This window comes from Neolamprologus brichardi, chromosome 8 (assembly GCF_056152115.1).
Source record: "Neolamprologus brichardi isolate AB-2024 chromosome 8, ASM5615211v1, whole genome shotgun sequence".
In the NCBI taxonomy this organism is placed as follows: domain Eukaryota; kingdom Metazoa; phylum Chordata; class Actinopteri; order Cichliformes; family Cichlidae; genus Neolamprologus; species Neolamprologus brichardi.
This window is the reverse complement of record NC_142111.1, coordinates 16,846,241-16,868,161: the sequence shown is the minus strand read 5'-3', so window position 1 is coordinate 16,868,161 and position 21,921 is coordinate 16,846,241. Positions and strand designations below refer to the sequence as shown.

General features: G+C 38.0%; 3 protein-coding genes across 3 annotated transcripts; 2 read left to right on the top strand and 1 right to left on the bottom strand.

Annotated features, from left to right (window-relative positions):
• Positions 1-11,030: 11,030 nt before the first annotated feature.
• On the bottom strand, positions 11,031-13,549 carry fbxl15 (F-box and leucine-rich repeat protein 15). The gene is made up of 5 exons (XM_006791088.2): positions 13,406-13,549; positions 12,935-13,094; positions 12,342-12,844; positions 12,015-12,218; positions 11,031-11,891 (listed from the first exon to the last, which is right to left on the bottom strand). Exons 1-4 carry the CDS (start codon positions 13,429-13,431, stop codon positions 12,029-12,031), a joined length of 879 nt encoding a protein of 292 aa, XP_006791151.1. The 5' UTR covers positions 13,432-13,549; the 3' UTR covers positions 11,031-11,891; positions 12,015-12,028.
• Positions 13,550-14,770: 1,221 nt separating this feature from the next.
• gpx9 (glutathione peroxidase 9) lies at positions 14,771-16,414 on the top strand. The gene is made up of 5 exons (XM_035907884.1): positions 14,771-14,944; positions 15,034-15,127; positions 15,638-15,768; positions 15,913-16,043; positions 16,121-16,414. Exons 1-5 carry the CDS (start codon positions 14,813-14,815, stop codon positions 16,176-16,178), a joined length of 546 nt encoding a protein of 181 aa, XP_035763777.2. The 5' UTR covers positions 14,771-14,812; the 3' UTR covers positions 16,179-16,414.
• A 627-nt stretch (positions 16,415-17,041) lies between these two features.
• ndufb8 (NADH:ubiquinone oxidoreductase subunit B8) lies at positions 17,042-21,912 on the top strand. Its single transcript, XM_006791090.2, has 5 exons — positions 17,042-17,174; positions 17,417-17,543; positions 17,721-17,820; positions 20,846-21,001; positions 21,745-21,912. Exons 1-5 carry the CDS (start codon positions 17,042-17,044, stop codon positions 21,835-21,837), a joined length of 609 nt encoding a protein of 202 aa, XP_006791153.2. The 3' UTR covers positions 21,838-21,912.
• The last annotated feature ends 9 nt before the right edge of the window (positions 21,913-21,921 follow it).

Sequence of the window (21,921 nt, the reverse complement as noted above, 5' to 3'; positions counted from 1 at the left end):
GCGCGCGGGCGGGCGCACACACACACGGACCCAACACACTGATACACATGCAGACTGTAGACGTGTAGAGAGGACAGGGACTCACCATTGGGAAATCTATACAGCTTATAATTGGGGGAGGCTACAGAAGGAAGAAAAGAACCATAACAAATCTACACAAGGGTGCATGAGGCTAAATAGACTTGAATGTCTAAAAGTAGACTCAAAAACTGGAGTGATTTCAGGAGCGGGTAAATATATATTTGAAGGTGGGTTATCAAAATGATCTAAATATATCCAATCCATCAAATGTGACACTTACATTGTCTCCAGGACTTTTTTTTCTTGGCATTGCTTCTCAGCTTGTTATAATTCCATTTTCTTAATTGTCATACAAAGAAAAAAGTAGCAAAAGTAACTAGTTATAGGTATATACTGCAACATTTTAAATGAAGACTATGAGACAGTTAAATATCCCTCACCTGAAGACTCAAAGACTTCATTTACAGTCCTTAAACTGTACCACAGTGATTTCTGTGTCAGAGGATTTGTCACCGCTGCTGTGAGGTCTTCCTGCTTTTGAAAACACACAATGGGGGAAAAATTAAATCCCTGGAGGAGGATTTAGGCACTTATATAACTCCCCAATTATAAAGTTTTTTTTTTCTTTACGAAGCCTCAGTGCCCTCCCTTCTGTTTATATGACTCACAAATATCTAATACTGAACTGTGTATAATGCCAGTATGCCCACATGACTGCAGAAAAGGCTCTTTCGCTTTCTGCCCGACTGAGTCAGGCATAATGGGAGCCTTGAAAAGCTGCAAGCTTAAACCAGCACAGTCTTGACAAAGCCTTGGTGGCTTGCTGGGAGGCTGTGCATCCTAGGAAGTTGCCAAAAAACTAATTTTCAAGAGCACTCAGCATGGTCTTAAAGCTATCTAATGGAACCACACCCCTACTGGACGTTAAATACTTCACTCCTGCATGGACAATTTGCTGACAATGATGAAGGAAATCACCATGTCGACTATTAACATTTAAAAGAAAAAAACATAAGAAGCAATGCAAATAACAGTGTCTATTTTAACACCTCTAACAAATGCTACATGACCAAAAGTATGTGGACATCTTAATATTACACTGAGATCCATCCATTCCTTTTCCTCTGCTTATCCAATTCATGATTGTGGTGGTCTAGAGCTTATCCTAGCTGTCACTCGGGGAGGGACATGGTGCACCCTGGACAGGTCACCAGTGTGAAAGAGGGCTGATATTAAACCCATATGTGATTGGTAAACTTGTTAAACTTGGATTAAGAAGATTTTGGAAACAGGCTGCAGATGTTTTCTCTTACTAAGCTACAAGGGTTTCAAGCAAGGTCTGTTACTGATGTCTGGCTCTTAGTCAATGTCCCAGTTCAGCCTGAAGATGCTGAATAAGATTGAGGTCTTTTGACGCTTACCATTTTGAATTTATCATCTCAGTCTCTGGTTTTACACTATCTAACACAACATAGTGTCAGTTTTGTAACTTTTGCTCTTTATCTGAGTCAGAAAGAATTACAAAGCAGGTTATGATAAATAAGTGGCTACTATATGAGCCCACCCTGTTTCTCAGTTTCTCAGTCAGATCCACCCATCGTTTGTCCAGTTTCGAAACACCCAGACTAAAAAGCCCAAAACACTCAGCTTGAAGCTCCATGATGGGACTTCACTGGCTACTTAAGGCTCTAATACAACATCCTAATGTGATTTAACCAAAGAGGGTTATCATGTTAGATTGTTTTTCATATATATTAGGATACATGAAGTGGTTATTGCATCTTATTATGTCTTGTATTTTACTCAAAAAAGTATTTTTAGAGTGATTGCAAAAAGCAGCTTGTTTCTGAATCGAGTTCTATTCATTTCTAGATATATACAAAGCTTACTGAGAGACAACCCTATTACCCACAAGCCCACCTCACCCCCACCGAAAAAATGAAGAAAAGAAAAGCCCTGAACAGTGAAAATGAAGGTTCAATTCTGCTGGTCACTCCAAATATGGATGTATGTCGCTACAGTTACAGGCAAAAACAAAGCTAATACAATCAAGTTAGAGTCAGAAATAATCCCAGCTTAAATAAAACCATCAAATAAAACCTTGAAAATTAAAATCATCTTGTCCACAGATAGAGCTCAGTTGACGAAATTCACACATGATCTAAACTTTTGTTCGACGCAGGCCTGGTCAATGTGATTCATGTGTGAGCATATTGTCAAAGAAGAATATTTAGTATTTTGCTTCCTTTTTTTTAAGGATTTACTTTTTGATAAACCACAGCAACACTAAGTCATCGAGCAGTCCAGGCCCCCTCTCAACCTTCAACCTGCTGGCTCAAACCTCCCTTTGCCCTCTTCTTATATTTCAAGCCACCTTGATGTACCTGTTTTCTTGTCTGTGGGTGGTCCGGCTGGTACTAAAACAAATTCCCTTCCCCCCACGCTGGCAGATCTTAGCATAGAGTACCTGTTTATCCGATTTCAGGAAACGGCTAAAGCTGCCTGCTTGTTGTGCAGTTTATGTCTCTGGTATGAGGTAGGAACGGATCAAGGGTGGGCACATGAGTGGAGGGGATCATTCAGCAAAAAAAGTCCCCTGGCCAGGCCTCTGGACCACCTAACCTGTGGCTTCTATTCCTGACCCTATAATGTGTGTGTGGGAGGGGGGATATTACCGTTTCGCAGACAGTGCTTCCCCATATTCCCTGACCCCACAGAGACATTACAGTGGGCAAATATAAAGCAGGGCTTCATGAAGCCTGAGCTTATCTGGGCTCTAAAAGTATGTGAGACATGCCTGGGAACAAAAGGCCGTCTCTCAGCCTGGGAGCAGGCCAAGGGGATCTCTTTCAGCAGCCACAGATTGCCCTGTGTTTTCTTAATTGACAGACCCAGGCCACATTTGATAGAAATGACATGCAGCTGGCAGGCAGTCCTGGCCGTCCAGGTAGACCACCTTTCAGCAGGAAAATTGTCCTCAATCTACTTCATAAAGATGTTCGATGGAGGTCTCTCAGGCTGCGTCCTAAACATATTGTGCTGTGGTAGGTTCACCTCACTGTGGCTTACACCTGCGTGGGAAAACTTGGTTGCTTCAGAAAGTGGGGTCAAATTCCTGTCTGCATGTACTCCACTAATGGGCTTGGGGGCAAAATATTAAAAAGCACGTAAAAGTCAATTTTTTAATTATAAAGTGACCAACAGTGGCAGCGATTGTCTATTCTTATTCTAAACATCCACATTTTTAAAAATCCTTTTTACTCTATTACATGCATGTTTACTACATAACCAGATTCATTCAACTGTATATGTCATGTTATAGCTACTTTTGCCACATAAATTCAAACTGTCTAAGCTATACTTTGCTTTGTTTTAGTTTGTATCGTCCCATCCTACTTTAGCATCCCAAGACGTTTTAGTCAGCATTATTTGTTTTTGTTATTACTTGCACTTTGTGGATGCTAAACAACATTTTGTTGGATGGTTGTGTAAAGCTACTTCTTACTGCAACTAAATGCTGGATTACAGTGGATGTATGAGAATACTTGAAGCTAAATGTTCCCCTTTTTCCAGTCTAAGGAAAGCATGTCCTCAGCTGGCCAGAAACAGTAGTGCACCCTTTGCCTTTTTTAGATCTGTCAGTCAAGCCTTAAGGATGGAGCTGTTCTTTAGCTTTGTTTTCATATTTAACTTTCAACTTATACTAAAAGGTCAAGCAATTTCTGAGCTATTTTGTTGGGAATTTTGGGGGAGGAAACTTATTATTCTTCAAAATGAACATAAAAAACATCCGGCAAAGACATAAGTCTTGCACTTCTAAATAAATTAATTTCATAGTACGAAAATTGACTTTTAAGGGATGAAACATTATTCTTAAAAGGTACAGTACTTACTTAATTAACTTAATTATTATTATTACTTAATTATTTACTTGCTTCTTGGTATTATCTTACAGTCTTATTATTTATTACTTGTAAAATATTAGTTGTGTCTCTTTGATTCACTGTTTTTGCCGCCTATTTGGTCAGGATCAGTCATAAAAAAATACATTTTTAAATCTCAGTGATGCTTTCCTGGTGAAATATAGGTTATAAAAAAGATTCATCATTAAACTACAATCTCATAAGTACAGTACATAATACAGTATTTACCTAAACCTAAACAATCCATATTTATGCACTGAAATATTATGAGATAAAGTCGACATGGGTATCGTCCTTTTAATAGTATAGTTGTGGAAGGTTTTCTCCATGAGGTTTCATTGTAATTGGTTGTGTTAATTGCTGGTTGTCTGCCTTGGAATTTAATAAGTATGGTTATTTTTTATTGTAGACAGGTTGAGTGAGTGGTTTCATTTAATGTCTGACTGATGTCTTCCTTTGTTCTCTGGGCTTTCTTGAAAATTTAATTTACCTTAGCAAGAATGGCAGTTTAAAAGTTCAAAACACGCACTGATATTTTTAGTCTGCTTATACGTATTAAACATTCACATCAACAGATGGAGTTAAATAGACCTCAACAGTTCTGAAAACTGCAACCACAGTGATATGCCAGTAATGGCTAAACGACAAACAGAAAATGTCACAATGTCTTTGTCGCCGCACATATTGTCAAAGTCTCCTGTGTACATTTAGAAGCTGGGAACCCCAAACTCCTGTACTCCACTGAGAATAAAACTGAGCCATATGGCCTCCATGTCTCAAGCCCCCATGATCCACCCAGGCTGATTTCCCATCCGGTGTAGAAAAAAGGATTTCAGGGTGCCAAACAGTGTTGGTCCCCCGTGGATATTATTGGGCCATGGAAGATAAGGAACTACCCATCCCAGACAGCCAGTTTCCATCAGCAGATAAGAGCTGAACCTCCACTGATGCACTACAGGCCTGGTGTGCTGTGACTTTAATCTTACAGCATTCATCCAGTATTTTCTTAGCAGCTCATTATGAATATTGTTTGCAAATCAATCTATTAATAGTGTTTATATAACAATTTTTCCTATCCTCTTTTACTACTTGAAGCCATATTCTTTCATTTATTAATGACACGATGTCTTCACTTAAATATTAGACTAGAAAAGTTTAAGTATTTTATGTTCAAATTCAGTTGCTAAAGAGATTTTTACAGCTAAACTTTAATACTTTAAAACTATTAAAAAATATATATTGGTGTTTATAATCATATCAACTAGATAATTTTGTGTTAAAGTAATTTATTGCCTTGTCCAAGAGTAATTGTTTTCGTCAATCCTAGATGACAACAATATCTCCTCATCTTAAATTTGATACTTTAAGGACAGAGATATGAAAACCTAATCTCCTTTCTAGCATACATTTCCTTCATTCCTACTCTTGGATTTTTTTTTTTTAATCTAAGAGGCCCGACAAAGGGAATTTTTAGGCAAGAGATGGGTCACAACTTCCCTCCCCTACTCCTACAGATGCTGGTTGGTTAATGAAGTAACAACAAATTGGGCCGCACACTAATTTGGAGTGGCGTTTCTTGGCCCCTCTTGGCCCATAGAGATGTGTTTCATTTTCTTTTATCAGTGATTCAGTCATGTGGATTTACGCATGGACGCCTCTGTCTCCCCTGATCGCTGTGCTAATGGAAACTTCGTTAATGTCATTAATCTACGGGCCGAGGCATGTACTAAACACATATTTTGCTGTTTGTGCTCCATTTGTCAAATAATGCTAAGAGCCTCCTTTATAGAGAATGAAGCAAGGCAAGAGAAATGAGACAGAGGATGCAAGCACTGTGAGATGCCATGGTGATATTTTGCTCTCTTTTTTTAAAAAATAGTCCATGTAGCATTAATCTAATTATTCCTTCCAACGTGTTGACAATATCAAGCTACAAATTATCATATTCACTCAATTCTGTACAAATTACACACACGCTGGTGGTCTGCACAATTCAAATCTCTAACCTTTGTGAAGTGTATTAAAGTTACCTTTTTAAAGTCAGATCTTTGTCTCCCCCCACAAGAAAAGATGAGCGAGCCTCCAGCATCTTTCAGTGTCCACTAGGATTAACAAGATGTGACCTGTGATTACGCCAGAATGCTGAACTCTGATCTCTGTTGCCTGAAGGACACAAGTTCAACACAGTTACTTACAATTTAGCAGCCCAGATTAGTCAGAGGGCAAAATGCTCCTGCCAAGATGAATCCTCATCATGCATACTGTATTCTCTATTAGGTAAATCGGTGTGTTTATAGTGCAGCCAAATTGAGCAAAGCTTTAAAAAAAAGGCCTCAGTCCAAAGAGAGGGATAGGTGGGATGAATATCACATGTAAAGCCCATGAAGTGGCTTTCTTATCGGTTTGATTTAGCTGATAGTGTGCAGTGAACTTCATATATATAAATAAAGAAGAAGAAGAAGAAAGAACAAACATACTGACAATGTCAGGTTCACTGTTTCTGAGCACATGTGGGCTTTGATGAGTGGTTATAAAGCTGAATTTGAGCTCAGATGGAAGAGTTGTTGGGTTAAGTCACATGAACTTGACTGGTAGGTTGGACAAATTACCAATCAGAAAGACAAAGCCTGCAACAAAGACCCCTTACAACATTTACAGTATTTAGTTACAGCAGAGGTCACTGATACAACTAATATTTATTCTCATTATCTGTTAGATTTAGATTTTATACTCATTTACTATTTATTTACTGTTTCAGTGTTAATAGTAGTTCCCATGTTTGATTAGTTTCTCCAACCACACAACAAAAAACTTTACATTTGCATTGTATGAAGCAAAACAATTTGCACATTTTTTTAGCTGGACTATACCAAATATAATTAATCTAGTGCAAAACTGTTGTCCTTAAAATTTCTTCGCATCCAATCTACTTTATTTACTAATAGGCCAACCAATTCAGCACAAAATAACATTATATGGAAAAATTGTCAGAAAAAACTCCTGAAGAAAGACAGAATGAAAAAAGAAAACAAGCTTTTTGTGTGTTATACGAAAAAATTTACAACTATATATAGTTTGCCACAATCACTAATTTTACAACACAGTACCACAAAGTGACGCCATTGCTGACTGTATAAATCTAATCCCAAACACTAACAGCCCACATTCTCCAGGCAAGTAGTAAATCGCTGTGAGTCACGCTCGCCGGGATGCTCTATTCATTGAAGAAAATGGCAAAAATGTCTTAATGAAGAGATAAACTATGTGAGTTCTAACTAGCTGACCATGTGCTTCCTGTCCAGTCTGCAGCAAGGAGTGCAGTAATTAAGAAGATGCTAATGGGTCTGACAGGTCTGAGTCCAAGGAAAGCTTCAAATGTCGCTTCAATTGGATGGTGCACTGAAGACGTCTTGTGTGGCACCGTCATTCACTCCACTCAAAGGCTGAAAATTCAACAGTGCCTAGCTTGATTCTCCACACTACAGTCTTTTTTTTTTCACTAGTCTCACATCCATGCCACACATATGAACTCTGAAGACCTGGTGATTTTATCGGGATGTTTCACAAGTACATCAACACCTTCAAACTCTTCCTAAAATGAGCCGCGCAGATTCTAACATACATGTTTATTCATGCTGAATTTTTAAATCCAACATTATTTCCTGCTTGGTTGATCGACATTTTGATGGCTACGCTCACAAAGGCACTTTAATGTTGTCATTAGTTATGCTTCTCTGGTGGCCAAAAGATGGATCCTTAAGTCCCAGGATCCAATAAGGTTGTATATGAATGGTTGGAGGAGATAAACTACATCAAATAAATGAAAGAAGACGAAGGGAAAAGGCCTGTTAATTAAAAATATGAAAATGAACAAAATCTCTGACACAGTATTGGTCCCATCTGAACAGCTACAGTAATTCTCTCTTCACCTCATATGAACTTCATTTAATTAACAGAGGGCTGAAAAGTATCCTAAACCAATTTCTGATTTCTTGAGCAGGATCTGGTTTTCTTTCACGCTGCAGATGAAAATAATATTCTGCATTCAAGTAAATAACTACAAATATTTCTGGAAACATTTAAATGAACTTTTATTACTCAGTTGACTGATGCTGTGAGTGGATTTTTTTCACTTGTTCTTCCCAATTCATACGTGATTTAGCTTAAGTATTTAACTCAATGCTTTGGGGATAGAGCACAAATGGGAAACATTAGTCAACAGACGCATACATAAAAGTACAGTGTAAAACATTGTGAATTCATAGAGTAAAGTAAATGTCTGTTACAGGCTAATGAGGCTCAAATTGCAATAACAGTGATATTGTTTCTTTTACAAACATTAATTTAAAGAACAATTAATTAACTCATCTTTTTACAGACATAATCTGTTGTTTTAAAACTTGTTTTACTTTCTAGGATTGCTGATTTGTATACATATTTACTTGTTTTTAATCACTCCTTACAGTGAGCATTTAGAATTTGGGTAATGTTCATGCCGCTAGATGTATGTGTAGAAGGATGGATGTGTGTTGCTACAGTAGTGAATTCTTTTTTTATTTTTTCTGAGTGATACTTCCTTACCAGGAAATCGTTTGCGCCAAGGATATGATTGTCTCCAGATCCTTCAGCAAAAGGAAAACAAAGACGGGATCTTTGTCATTTTAATGCACTGTAAAAACAAGACAATCAATAAAAATTGTGTACTGTGGCTAATTTGTCTGTTTGCAGAAGGAAGCAAATAATAAGAATCTGGATTATTGTAAATGAATGGTTCCTATCATTTCTGTCAGTGTCAGAGAAAACATAAGGATGAAAGTAATTCCTGATTATACTAGTATGAAAGCGAGATTAGTTTGTGTTTCCAGATTTCCCTTACACAGAAAAATCAGAGTCAAATATAAGAGAAGATGACAGCTTTAATTGGTCTGTTCCAGTGAAAACATCTTGACACGGCACAGGTGTAAATAATACAATTAATGGTGACTGGATTGCGTTTAGCTGCTTCACTTTCAGGTTAAAGGGATTTTGTATGGCGGCTTGCGACAAAGTCAAGATCAAATAATGGAAACAGAGAAGTCCTGAAAGTGCATTTCAAATACGCAAAAGCAGGTGTGACTTCAAAATTTGGCTTAATTAGTTAGTCCCTGGCAATATTAGTGATCAATTTGAATATTTAGAATCAGATTTAGGGTGAAAAGATTGCAGTGCTCAGTCTGACAGACTCAAATCTATCTCCTGGGCCCAAGTGTTTTTATTATGTGGCTATTAAAACTTTTAATAACTATCTAAACTGACACTGGCCATCTAGACATGCTTTTGTTTTGGAAAACGAAATAAACCATAACTAGAGATTCTGAGAACCAAGCCATCAATAATATCTGTACATCTATGTTTTCTGCAATAGCATTTAATAATGTCTGCTGTGAGGACGGCCTCTGTTTAATCCTTGTTAGTTAATCAGCTGCCACAGCAAATATAAATGAAACTCTGGTATTCTAGTAACAGGTAAGTTATTATGTCAGCGAGGACTTTAAAAGCAGCCAGAGATTAAAGATGGATTTAGTCTTTGTATTAATAAGTACAATATATTAGCCAATGCCAAGGGCTAAAACTGCAGCAGAATGAACCAACTTCACTCCTGTGCCTTGGTATAAAATGATCAGTTGCTATTGATCAATAATTTAGACAAGTGCCAGATTATTGACAGGAAGACAAAATATGTTTGGCTGCCTATGTTTGAAAAATCCCCCCACACACTCAATCATTAGAACTGAAATTGCTCCGCGGTATATGATATCGCAGCAATGTTTCTTTCCCCCCCTGCAGATCAATGCTAATTGAGGTCCTACATGATGAATGTAGTCTGAAATGTTTTTAACCCACTGACTGCTGAGCAGCAACAAACATAAGCAACTGCCGGGCTAAGTTAAGGCTGAAGGTGGGTATTTTGTCCTATTTGCATATATCAGGATACTTCATCTGTTCTGCAGGAGAAGTAGTCTTAACTCAAAATCTTGCTGAAATAAATTCTCACTCTGTTTGCCTAAATCTGGATGCTTACACCACCATATGCAACATGAATTGAAATTTCAAGATTTACCTTATAACTAATGACACAGTGAAGCCTCCGCTGAGGGACAGCGATACAATATGATGATCAGCACAGCCAACAGAAGGATGCCGGTCGATCCCTGAAGCCCTTCAAAAGCAACTCTCTTGGTGCAAATTCAGCTTGTGGACAGCACACAGCAGATGGGGTAAACCATGCCATCAAGTGGAAAATAGACCTGTTGTGTTGTCACGGAGACAAGATACAAGATACAGCAGTCTGCCAATTGGACCACCAGAGGAAACTGTAAGGGGGATTTTTAACAAGTAGCAGTAGAAACAATATGAAGCCTTTATTCTTAACTTTATATTCACTGAGTCAAAGAGCCTGTTTCTGTTTAAGACAGACTTACCTGTCAAACACCGTTTCTGCTAAATCTGAAAAAGATAGAACTGGTGTTTTTCCTGTACTATTGGTGCTGTAGTGGGAAATTTAACACCATGCGCTTTTTCTGTCATTTCATGTTCTGTAGTGTAAAAGTCAAGCAAAGAGGATTAAACTGACAAAAATCCTGACTCACTGCTGCCACCTTGTGCCGGTGAAGGGAAGAGGCAAAGCCCCGGTTTATCCAAGCCACTTTGCAGTCATAAAATTTTGTAGTGGTGCCATTCACAGTACGGAATAACATATATGAGCTCATCTACACTGATTTGAAAAACATACATAAATAAAATGTGGGCCTGGGCATTTCCCCTTTATCTTAAACAAGATTTCTTTGTTATTTTAGCATCTGATCCCACAAAATGTAATTCAGATACTTTCAGCTCACTTTATTTAATATAATTATAAATTATTCACATCAGTGGCAGGAAAGCAGCACTTTTTCCCTACACTTAACGAAGGAAAAAACTAAACTATCCTAGTACTATCCTGATTTCTTTTCTTTTTTCATAAAAAGAAGCACTTGCACCAAACAGGTATTTTCAAATTTATAGGAGGCGGTAAGGGTGTAAACAGACAACTCCATCACAGCAAAGTCAAGTGTCATTTTTGGCAGTATTTCACAATTTAATAGTATTTCCATAATTCATAGACCAACAACATGTCAACAGGTCATTTTTACAAAAGCCATTTAAGGGACTTAATGGGAAATAGTCATAATAAATTCTTATACTTATTCAAAAGCTATGTATTTATTAATATTATGAATTAAAGGGGAACTTCACCCACATCACGGAAAAAAAAATCTACTCATTACACTGTACATGTAACCATGCAATTCATCTCAGCTTTCACAGGGAAACTGTTGACAGCAGTGAGATTTTACAGATGATCCTGAGGAGCCGGGATCATTTCTGGAAGACGTTAAGTAAGCACCGGAAACAAAACTGCATCCACCTTCCTTGTTTGTTGGTGGCAGCAGAAGACGCAGAAGTGGAGATAATAAAATCGGAATAAACAAAACAAATATTTACACAATTAAGTGGTAAGTGCGAGTATGCTTTTTGTGCGATTTGGTTGAAATGAGCCTTTAAGCTGGCACACACATGCAAAATGAGATGTTTAATTAAACTCAAACATTTTTTTAAATGTTTCCAAATGAAACATAAGGTGACAGGTTGTTAAAAAAAAAGAAAAATTCCACTGTACCTTGTTTATACATTATACCCATCACACCAAATGATTAAGTAATAGTGCAGTGATTTCTTTTGTACACGAGGCAGCAGTTCTTAAAAGTACATGGCTTACTTTACTGATGATATTTTCAAGTCCTTCTTAAACATGTATCATTAATCACATTCCACAAAAGCTTGAGTGCAACACATTCGTGTGTTCTTTAACTTTCTCAGAGCAACACATGCCCATGTGATGCAGATGAAAGCGAGATATGAAGACACCTGTAACACAATAACAGGTTGAAATCAGTCAGTCTTATCTGTTGTTATTATATTTATATAAGTTATATAAAGATGATTGGAAGGTATATATATAATTGTGTATATAAGGCCGATTGTATCTACCTTCTATCAACTTGTTATATCTGGAGATTGATGAATGGTGCAAATCCTAGCACATCCTGCAGAAGTACAAGTGCCCTCTGTAAGGGCGGCTCAACATCAATCACTACATTGCGCTTCCGTAAAGGATCGAGGCTAGACTCTGTCACATTGTGGCAGTGATTCACCTTCAGCGACTGCAGCTTTGGGCAATACTCTGCAAGAGTCCTGTGAGCACAGCATGCAGAAGATTTTATGGAAGGGTGAACAAGTGAGCTAGTTGATAACAAAGCGTGGGAAGGAACAGCTCAAAGTCAGTTAGACTACTCTTTAAAATAAGATATCGCATACCTGATGGACTGGTTCCTGACCCGCAGGCAACCTGTCAGGTCCAGCTGCTCCAGACCCCTGCAGTTCTTGGCCACCTCCTCCACTGACTCATCGGTGATGTTGGCATTGACTGCCAGCGATAGAGACCTCAAATTTGAACACTTCTTGGCCAGGTAGCAGATGGCATCGTCCTTCAGCTGGCGACAGGCAGTAAGGTCGATCGACTGCAGCCCCCCGCAGTGGTCAGCCAGGCTGCGCAGGGACAGGCTGTCCACCCATTCGCAGTGTGCCAGGCCAAGGTGTTGCAGGTGCATGCAGCTCAAGGACACAGCCACCAGGGAGTGGCGGGTGAGACATGCACACCCGCTCATGTCCACCCTTTGCAGATGTTGGTTCTGGCCAATAACTGGCAGCAGTTCCTTATCTGACACCCAGTCTGAACAATTCTGCAGTGACAAGTTCTGCAGAACTTTATTGTCCTTTAACATCGAGCAAAATGCTTCCCTGGGAATGCATGGTGAGGTCTGTAAATATGACATAAAAAGAAAGAGGGCAGCCTCCTTTATGAGCATGTAATGCAGCTGGAAATCATGTCATTTCTTATCAGCACTTACCGGGGACAGATGAAAGGTCCTGCAGTTGGATAGGTACACCTTAATGAGGTTGTGGAACTGCTTGCTGACCCTCTGGAGGCTGACAAGGTGTTGCAGCGGTAAATAGCACAAAATATGTGGAACAAGTACATCCTCCCAGGGCAAGTCCAAAAGATGGCATCTGCTGAGGAGCAAACCTTGTTACAGATGAACTTTGATACTTCGGCGTGCGGAATTATAAACACCGTTACATTTCAGCAAGCGCTTTGACGGGGAGACAGAACAACAGGAATTAACATTAGCAACGATATGGCAGCTTTGTCAAGGAGATGGGTAGTTTAAAGAAAGTTAGCAGCAATCAATAAATGGGAGCAGCCATCTACATTTCAGCGACTTGGAAGCTATCGCTGTTAGCCGCGAAGCTAGCATGCCGGGGCCACGAATCCAGACGCTTTTATACGCAAAAAAAAATCCCCTCTGAAAAGCACTTACGTTCGCATCTTAGCTTCTTCATCCATTATGAACCCGTTATGTTACAGTACGTTTCCACGAACATATCATTCTTCCCATGGATGACAAAATAAAATAGTTTCCTTTAGCATCTTCTAAAGCAATCAAGGTGTAACCTAAGCCTGATGGTGCATTAACGGACAGTCAGAAGGATATAGATCAAAATAACAAGAGGCTCGTGTCGCCGTGTGATGTAAATTTACACGTCAAAGAAGGAAGTAGTAACTTACGGGGTAAACATTCAAACTCTTATAGCAACTTAGAGCTATTGCTTTTCTATGAATTTCTATTTGATTTTTAATACATTCGTTTAATGAATCTAAAGAGACCCAGTTCTGCACGGTTGCGCTGTGTTGTTAACTAAAGTAACAACTAAAACACCATCCTATCAGAGACTGTATTTTTTAAACGTATTTACAGTGTGCTGCACTAGAATGCCCGAGAATTAACATCGTAGCTTTGATATAGTCGTGGCTTTGTGGTTTACAGGGAGAACTTGAACTCAGCAGTTGTAATTTTCCGGGTTGACGTCAATGGTAATATTCAAAACAATTTATAAATTGATTTGCCATAACTGTAATAAATGAAAACTTGTTATTGATTTTTAAAGATCTCTGGATCTTCTTACAATCAAATATTTAGCTTATTTCATGCGCATTTCTTAAAAACATTATATTGATTTTTTTTTCCCCAGTTTAATACAGTACCTCGAAGTAAGTTACAAAGTAACATTTATGAAGAGATTATCAACAAAAGACAAATAATGTACTCACTTTAAACACAAAATAAATAACTTCCATCTTGTAATTGTACAACTCTATACAAATTTGAATTTGAAACAAATCCATGCACAAAAAACTATAACTAAAACCTGTCCCGGCACAGAATGTAGAACTAGTTGTTGAAAAAGTTGTTGAAAAGGTACAAATAAAAGTAATAGATCAATTCAGCCATGAGAACTTGCACACCCCTGTTAATTTTAACCCTGTTACCATATCATACAATAATCAAAAATTGTTTTGTTAGCCCACAAGGGCTTACTTTATTAGCTTTGTTGTTGTTTGAAATATCATATGCATGCTGTTTTTAAGCAAAAATTTTCAGATAATTACTGCTAAAAGCAAAGATCCATATTTATGTTTAATATGTACTTTCCTGGTTGCAGTTGGCTGCCTATTACTTTTTACAACCACATGTTTGGTATACAAGTGTTGAACAATTAGCCATGTTGCCTGCTCACCTCTGGCCAGAAGAACAATGAAGTCAGTCATGCTGAACAATTGCTGACCCATGAGTTGTGTTTCAGTGGAGGAGACGAGCCAACAGGCTAGTTGAGTGAATACTCACTCTTGACCGACTGCAGTCACATAGACAAGCTAAAGAACAAGCATGGCAAATAAATCAGTCTATGATTTCTCTGCTGAGACCCTGGATGGACAGCCGGTTCCACTCAGTAACTACAGAGGTAAACTGCTTCTCATCGTCAACGTTGCAACATTCTGAGGGTCAACAATAGAGGAGGTAATATTCTGCAAGAGTTGACTGATTACTGTCAGACCACATTGACTCTTTATATTGAAGGCGATTGATTTTATGCCTTGTTCTCCCAGTACCACCGACTGAATGCACTCATGGAAATGTTTGGCCACCTCAATTTCACTGTCTTAGGATTCCCCTGCAACCAGTTTGGTCTCCAATCACCTGGTAAGGTGGATAATAGGGACCTGTATTGTTCTGTTATGGGAGCTTTGCATGCCACACTTCAAAACAAACCAGATTTTTTTTATCTTTAATTTCTGATTGATTGCCCCTCGCAAACAGAAGGTTTGAACTGCATGAGACTCTGCAGAGCTTGTTCTTGAAATGACCATATTAAGGACATTCCCTGTCTTTCATATGATACAGAGCACACAATAGAATAAAAAAAACTTCGTAAAAGTTTTATTTAAAACAACGGCCATATTAACTTGAAGCAATGAGCAACCATACTACTACTATTATCCATCATTGTAACGATATAGAAGTTAAAAGTCTGCTTATAATACATTAATCTACTTGTACTTAAGGAATCTAAAAACTCTTTCCACCATATACAAGCTCTATTAGATGCACTGTGGATACTTTAATTAACAAGTTATTTTAAAGACAAGGTTTTGAATACACACGTGCAAAAAACAGAAGTATTAACTTTTTTTTTTACGCTTGTCTGTGCAGAGGTGAATCATGAAATGCTCAATATTTTGAAGTATGTCAGACCTGGTGGGGGCTTTATGCCAAAGTTTCCTGTCTTCAGCAAGGTTGAGGTGAATGGTTTAAACGAAGATCCTCTTTTCACCTTTCTGAAGGTACATTACGTTTTATTGAAGGCTGAAAGATATAAGTTCACTGAATGGATTTATTACCCATATAGTTTATTTTTTTCCTATCAGCGCTGCAGGTGCTTAACCCTGAAAAACTCAGATACCATGTCATTCCCTGTTTCACCACAGGAATCTTTGCCATTTGTCAACCCTGTTATTGGAGACATAAAGAAATTCTACTGGTCTCCGATCAAAGTCAATGACATTCGCTGGAATTTTGAGAAGTTTCTCATAACTGCAAATGGCATGCCCTTCAAAAGGTAAAGCCATAGACCATGAGTTAAACCCTTCATGTGATTTCAATTTTACTAAGTTCAGCATTTTCCCTTTGCTACAGGTATGAACTTCACTGTCCCATTGTGCAAGTGGAAAAAGACATAGCAGAACTTCTCTGATGGATTTTTTCAATATGTCGCTGGTGGCAGAGTGACGATCCCCCAGTAAATGCACAAGTGCACCTGAGCTGGATCTGATGGGAAGAGGAACGTGTCTTGGAGCTTCAGTGCATTCACTTTGAGAACAAGTTCCCTTCTGCCACTTAATGCGTTTTCATGTCACTGCCACGTTATTCTTTAACGTAATGGTGTCTGCTGTTAAAAAAACAGATGTAAATAAAACACTATATGAAAAATATGCACATGGTTATTGTTACTTTAGTTTGCCAATAGAATTTCAGTATTATTTCTACATTTAACATATATTACATTACTAGACTGTCAATACAGATGAATCACTGTATAGAATTTATTAAAACTGTGATAGATAAGCGACTTGTCCAGGTGGTACCCACTTTTCACCCTATGACTGCTGGAAAATGGAAATGGATAAATGGATGGAGTTTTGTTCTTTGTTGTTATGACTCCCCCACTTTTTTATTTGATGGAACTTCTAATACTCAAAAACTACACTGGTTTTGGGAGGTCTAAAAACAAATAGTTTGAATCTAGCTTAGTACGTTTTAAATTGTATTAAATCTTCATATATGTTTTTATGTATAAAACAGTTTTAATCTGGTAATGACCAGAGACAACAATATTCTTTATCATTGGTGTAGAATAATAAACTAACATAAAATTAAAATACTTAAAACTGTGTATAAATATAGTGTTTTAATATATGTGCTGAAGCACTTTGCATCAGTGGTATTAGTGTGTTACTTTTCAAGTGCACTGGGAGTATTTAATGGTTATTTACCTTTATTTACAAATTGTGAGTACGGAGTTTTTCCTTCTGCCGAACCGTACTTGAAATCTTGCGCATGCGCACTTTAGAGTATGTCGAACAGCAGCAGCCAGTAAACATGGCTGGTGTTGGTTTCCGACGGTGGGCCCAAGCTCTGTCTAAGGGAAAGGGGTCTGGTATTTCAGCCCTTTTGTCGGGATGTAGAGCAGGTTAGTTGTGTCTTAGTCTGGTAGTGCTGTACAATGAATTTCTCAGGAGGTGTATATCAGGGTTTAACGTTTTTAGCCTCCTATGGACGTAACCTTGACATGCTAAGGTTGGCTTAGGCTAGCTTGGCGGCTGCTCTTCTATGAGGGTGCAGGCAGACAAAATAAAATTCTCATGTTTTCCTTTTTTGAGCCAGCGAGCTTTGACTGCCGCGATTTCACGTATGCATTTATTGCTCTTTCAGCCTCCGGCTTGTCAAAGGACAGCCTGCCTGGGCCATATCCGAAGACCCCCGAGGAAAGAGCTGCAGCTGCAAAGAAGTACAACATGAGGGTTGAGGACTATGAACCATATCCCGACAATGGAGAGGGGTGAGCTTTAATTTTAACAAGTCTGATGATTGTTGTTGTAATTCTAACTGCTTTTGCCGGTACTGCTAATATAGACGGCGAAAATGACTGTCCAGTCCATTCATTCTTATAACGTTAAGTCACAAACAAACTGTAAGATTGCAAAGAAAATAATGAGCAATTACTGTGTTTTTGTAGCTTTGGTGATTATCCAAAACTGCCAGATAGATCTCAGCAAGAGAGAGACCCCTGGTACCAATGGGACCACCCTGACCTGAGGAGAAACTGGGGAGAGCCGGTAAGATACCGACTGACATTAAAAGCTATTGTTGTTTTTTTTCTGAATAAATCATGAGTATAATGATGATGGTTCATACAGCAGTTGATTATTTGAAATGCATTGCAGTAGTAATTATGCAGTTTTACCTGAATAATTGTGTCTAGGTTGTCTGAGTGGAACCTTTTTACAGGTTTTCCTATTACGGTTTTGTTTATCAAATGGACACAAGTATGTTGCTTTAGGTATTTATGCACCAATAGTGCTTGCATGTGTAGTCAAGCCCCCAAAACACATTTCAAAACAGAAAAAACCCTGTCTTTTATTTATGATGTTGTCATTACTGAATTATATTGTTTTTAAAATTAAAACTATATATCCATTAAATGTAAGATTTAACAAACTTGTCCATATAGAATATTTCTTTCAGATATTTAGGCTCCAATCACACTAATATTTTCTAGCATGAGTTCAGATTTTTTTTTTGTTAATACTAAAATAAAATATAATTGAGTGAGGTAATAGATGTGGGTGTCTCTCTCATTATGTCTAAAAGTCTTAGTTTATGCCCACCATAGGCCTTATTCCAGGAAGCAGGTTAAACAAACTCTAGTCTAGTCTCTGGTGATTAACTTTGAGATTGACAGGTCTGGGTTTTCAGTTCCAGAACAGCTGATCAGACTTAGTTCAGTCAACTAATTCTGAGTTTAGCATGTGTATGAGTAGGCAAAGAAAGAAAGACATCATCGGTGTAGCTCTGATATCAGGATTCACCTGAGCAACAAGTAAATAAAGAGCATATCTGCTTTAATGTCCCCCAGTTCCATCATTTATGGTCTAATCTAATAGCAGCCTTCACTGATAAATGATAACTCTCTTATACCCATAGCAGACATTTACTGATTTATAGTTTAAAAGTAATGCTAGCTGTTTTACATTCAACTCAAAATATGGAGGGCAACTTTACGAGTCCATAAAGAATGTTACGTTTTATCAGTAAACGCAAACATTTTATGAGAAATATCTAAGATTTTATAGAGCTATATATGTTGGTCAGTTAGATTTTAGACATTTCAGTATGATTTTTGCAATGATGAGCCATTTAAATATGGTATACAGGTCGTGGTTGGCTACTATCAATGGCTATCATAATGGATCAGGACAGGATGAGCTGGGGAAATGACTGGATCTACAGTGGATCCAGGCCTAATCCTGTCTGAATTTGTCATCCTTATTCATTTCAATCTGTCCAGTAGGGGTGGGCAGTATAAACGTTATATGGTAGAAACGATATAAATTTAGCCAACGGTAGAGATTTTGACTATACCGTTCTACCGTGATAGCACATGTTGATGGTGTCATCAAGCTGCGCCTGTTTTGGTCGAAAGCATTGCAGCAGCTGCAAACAATATCATCTGCAAATTATGCCGAGCGACAGTAATAGCAAAGAGACAAAGCACTTTTGGAATATGGGGAAAGCCAAAAACTGCGCTTCCTCCACTTCCCTACCATTGATTCGTTAATGTTGAATTCTCTCGCAGCTGCTCTATTCCCATGTTGTTGCAGTATATTGATGACTAACTTCGTATTGTGGATGGATTATCTCAGTTGTTCTCCTGACTGAAGTTTGCCGTGGGCACCTCACCCGTGCCAAAGCGCTCACAGGCGGAGGATAGTCCTCCCCCAGCTGCTATCAGGACAGGAGACGTTCAAACCTATGCGTTCAAACTGCAAATGAATCGCGGATAAGCAAAGCCGCTGCTCCCGCACTGACTGTAACGCAGTCAGTTCTTCTTTTACTGTTATGCTGTTTTGTGGATCACAAGGTTTAAAACTACTAATAAACACACACCCACACACAAAGTAGCTCCACCAGAGTGCCAATTTCGGGTCACTTTTGCCAGTCCAAGCCCGGATAAAGGAGCAGGGTTGGAATTGTGATTTAAAAAACATTAATTCCTAAAAGAAATTTAATTTGTAGTTCTAAATAAATTCTAAATGCATTTAGGACATTTATGTCTCTTCCACAATGTTATTTATTTGTAGAAAAGAATATATCGCGATGTATATCGTTACCCTACATGCTTCAAATTATACCGTGATATGGATTTTAGGCCATATCGCCCAGCCCTACTGTTCAGCCATACAAATGCACTTGGATTCAGAGTCACTTCTACATAACCCACTTAGAGTGATAGAGAGGATTTTAAGTGGAAAATGTTTTAAGGTTCAGACTCTGAATTTCAGATAGACATTTAAAAAATGTTGTTTGATATCATTTAATAACTGAACCTGTCAACACATTTCACAATATAATGTTCATGGTTGACTGTAGCTCAGGAGGTAGAGCAGGTCATCTACTAATTAGAAGGTGGATAGATCTCTGGCTGCTCCAGTCTGCTTGCCAGATATCCTTGGGCAAAATACTAACCTAGAAAGCAATTGAGCATTAAAAAAAAGCTGCTTGTGTAAATGGGTGAATGAGGCATGCTGTATAAGTGCTTTGAGTGCTCAGCTAAAGTAGAAAAGCACTATATAAGAACCAGTTTGTTTACCATTTAACACAGAATATCTGAAGCCTGCATTTTAAAAAGTCAGTCAAATACATGTAGTCTTAAACATATTTCAATAATGAAATGAAACCAAGTGTCATTCAGCTGATTCAGGTACAGCAGGAGGGAATGAAGAAAATCTGCCAGTGAGCAGGATAGGTTTAAAGAGTATGTTACCATGGTAATTGAATCAGAGTTTAAGTTAATTCTCTTTCAGGAACAGAAAACCTAGATTTGCACAGATCTCTGTGTTTGTTTTTTTAAAAACCCTCTGTTTTAGTGAAACCCGTTTCCTGTGATAGGGCCCAGGCTAAAATGCAACTAAAATGAGGTCGGCACCATTAACCAAGGAACTGTGTTCAGTTTAGCCTGGCTGAGACCCAGCTCTCTTTGCAGAATGCAGTTTTCTGAGCTGTCACAAATTGACTAGAATTATAAAATAAGCAATTTAAGATTGCGTTTGAGAGTTAATCTGTGATTGTTCTACCTCTTAGATGCACTGGGATTTTGATATGTACATCAGGAACCGTGTGGATACATCTCCCAGCCCTGTGTCATGGTCCACAATGTGCAAGCAACTGTTTGGTTTCATTGGGTTCATGCTGTTTATGTTTTATGTTGGAGAGAAATTTCCAGCATACCAACCTGTTGTAAGTACACACCTTAATGCAAGAATTCTGTTTTCTTTGTTTTTTTGTTGGTGTTTTTTCCTCACTGTTACAATTTTCAGCAGCTTCAAAATGGCTGGATCATCATTCTTTTAATTTTATAGTTTAGTTTAGTCACTATAACTTACTCTTTATGGTTTCCTTCTTTTTTTTCTTATTCTTCTTCTTTTTTTAAAAAAAAAATCGAAATGTCTCTGACATTGACATGGTGTCAGAGCCAGATACAGAGTTAGAAGGATGGACCCCTCTAAACCCCCAGAAAGCTATTTCTGTTCATCTAGACGTTCTGTTATCAGTGAGAAAAACATTGCATCACTTAACCAAGCGACTTCTTCAGTTTGACCTCAGTCTTATCTGGATGGTTGAGCATGGATCAAGGCAATACCCCTAAACTAACCCTAGTTAATAAAGATTTCTTATTAACGCTAGGTTCTTTTGCAATCTAGTGGCCGATTTTCATTTTCATGAGTGACCTTCAGAATCAGAATTCTTTATTAATTCCTAAAAATTAAGGATTAATAAAGGCATATGCAGATGATTGTTGATACAGAGGAAGATACTAAACATGTGGCAAAACACGTGATCTCCATAATTATATTTACTAAATATTTTATTTTCAGTAATTATATAACAGTGTATGTTAAAGTTAGAATCACCTTTTCTGTACAGTAACACTGTTGGTGTACAAAGTTTCATTAAAGGAATTGTCTTTTGTTTTTTTCCAGGCATCGAAGCAATATCCCTTCAATGACCTGTACTTAGAGAAAGGAGGAGATCCTGAAAAACAGCCTGAAGAAGTCAAACATTATGAATTATAATCACTAAAATGTGATTCTACCTGTGTGTGTATATATATTTCTGTCAAGAATAAAGACTTATGTTCAAAGTTAAAAGTTTGTATT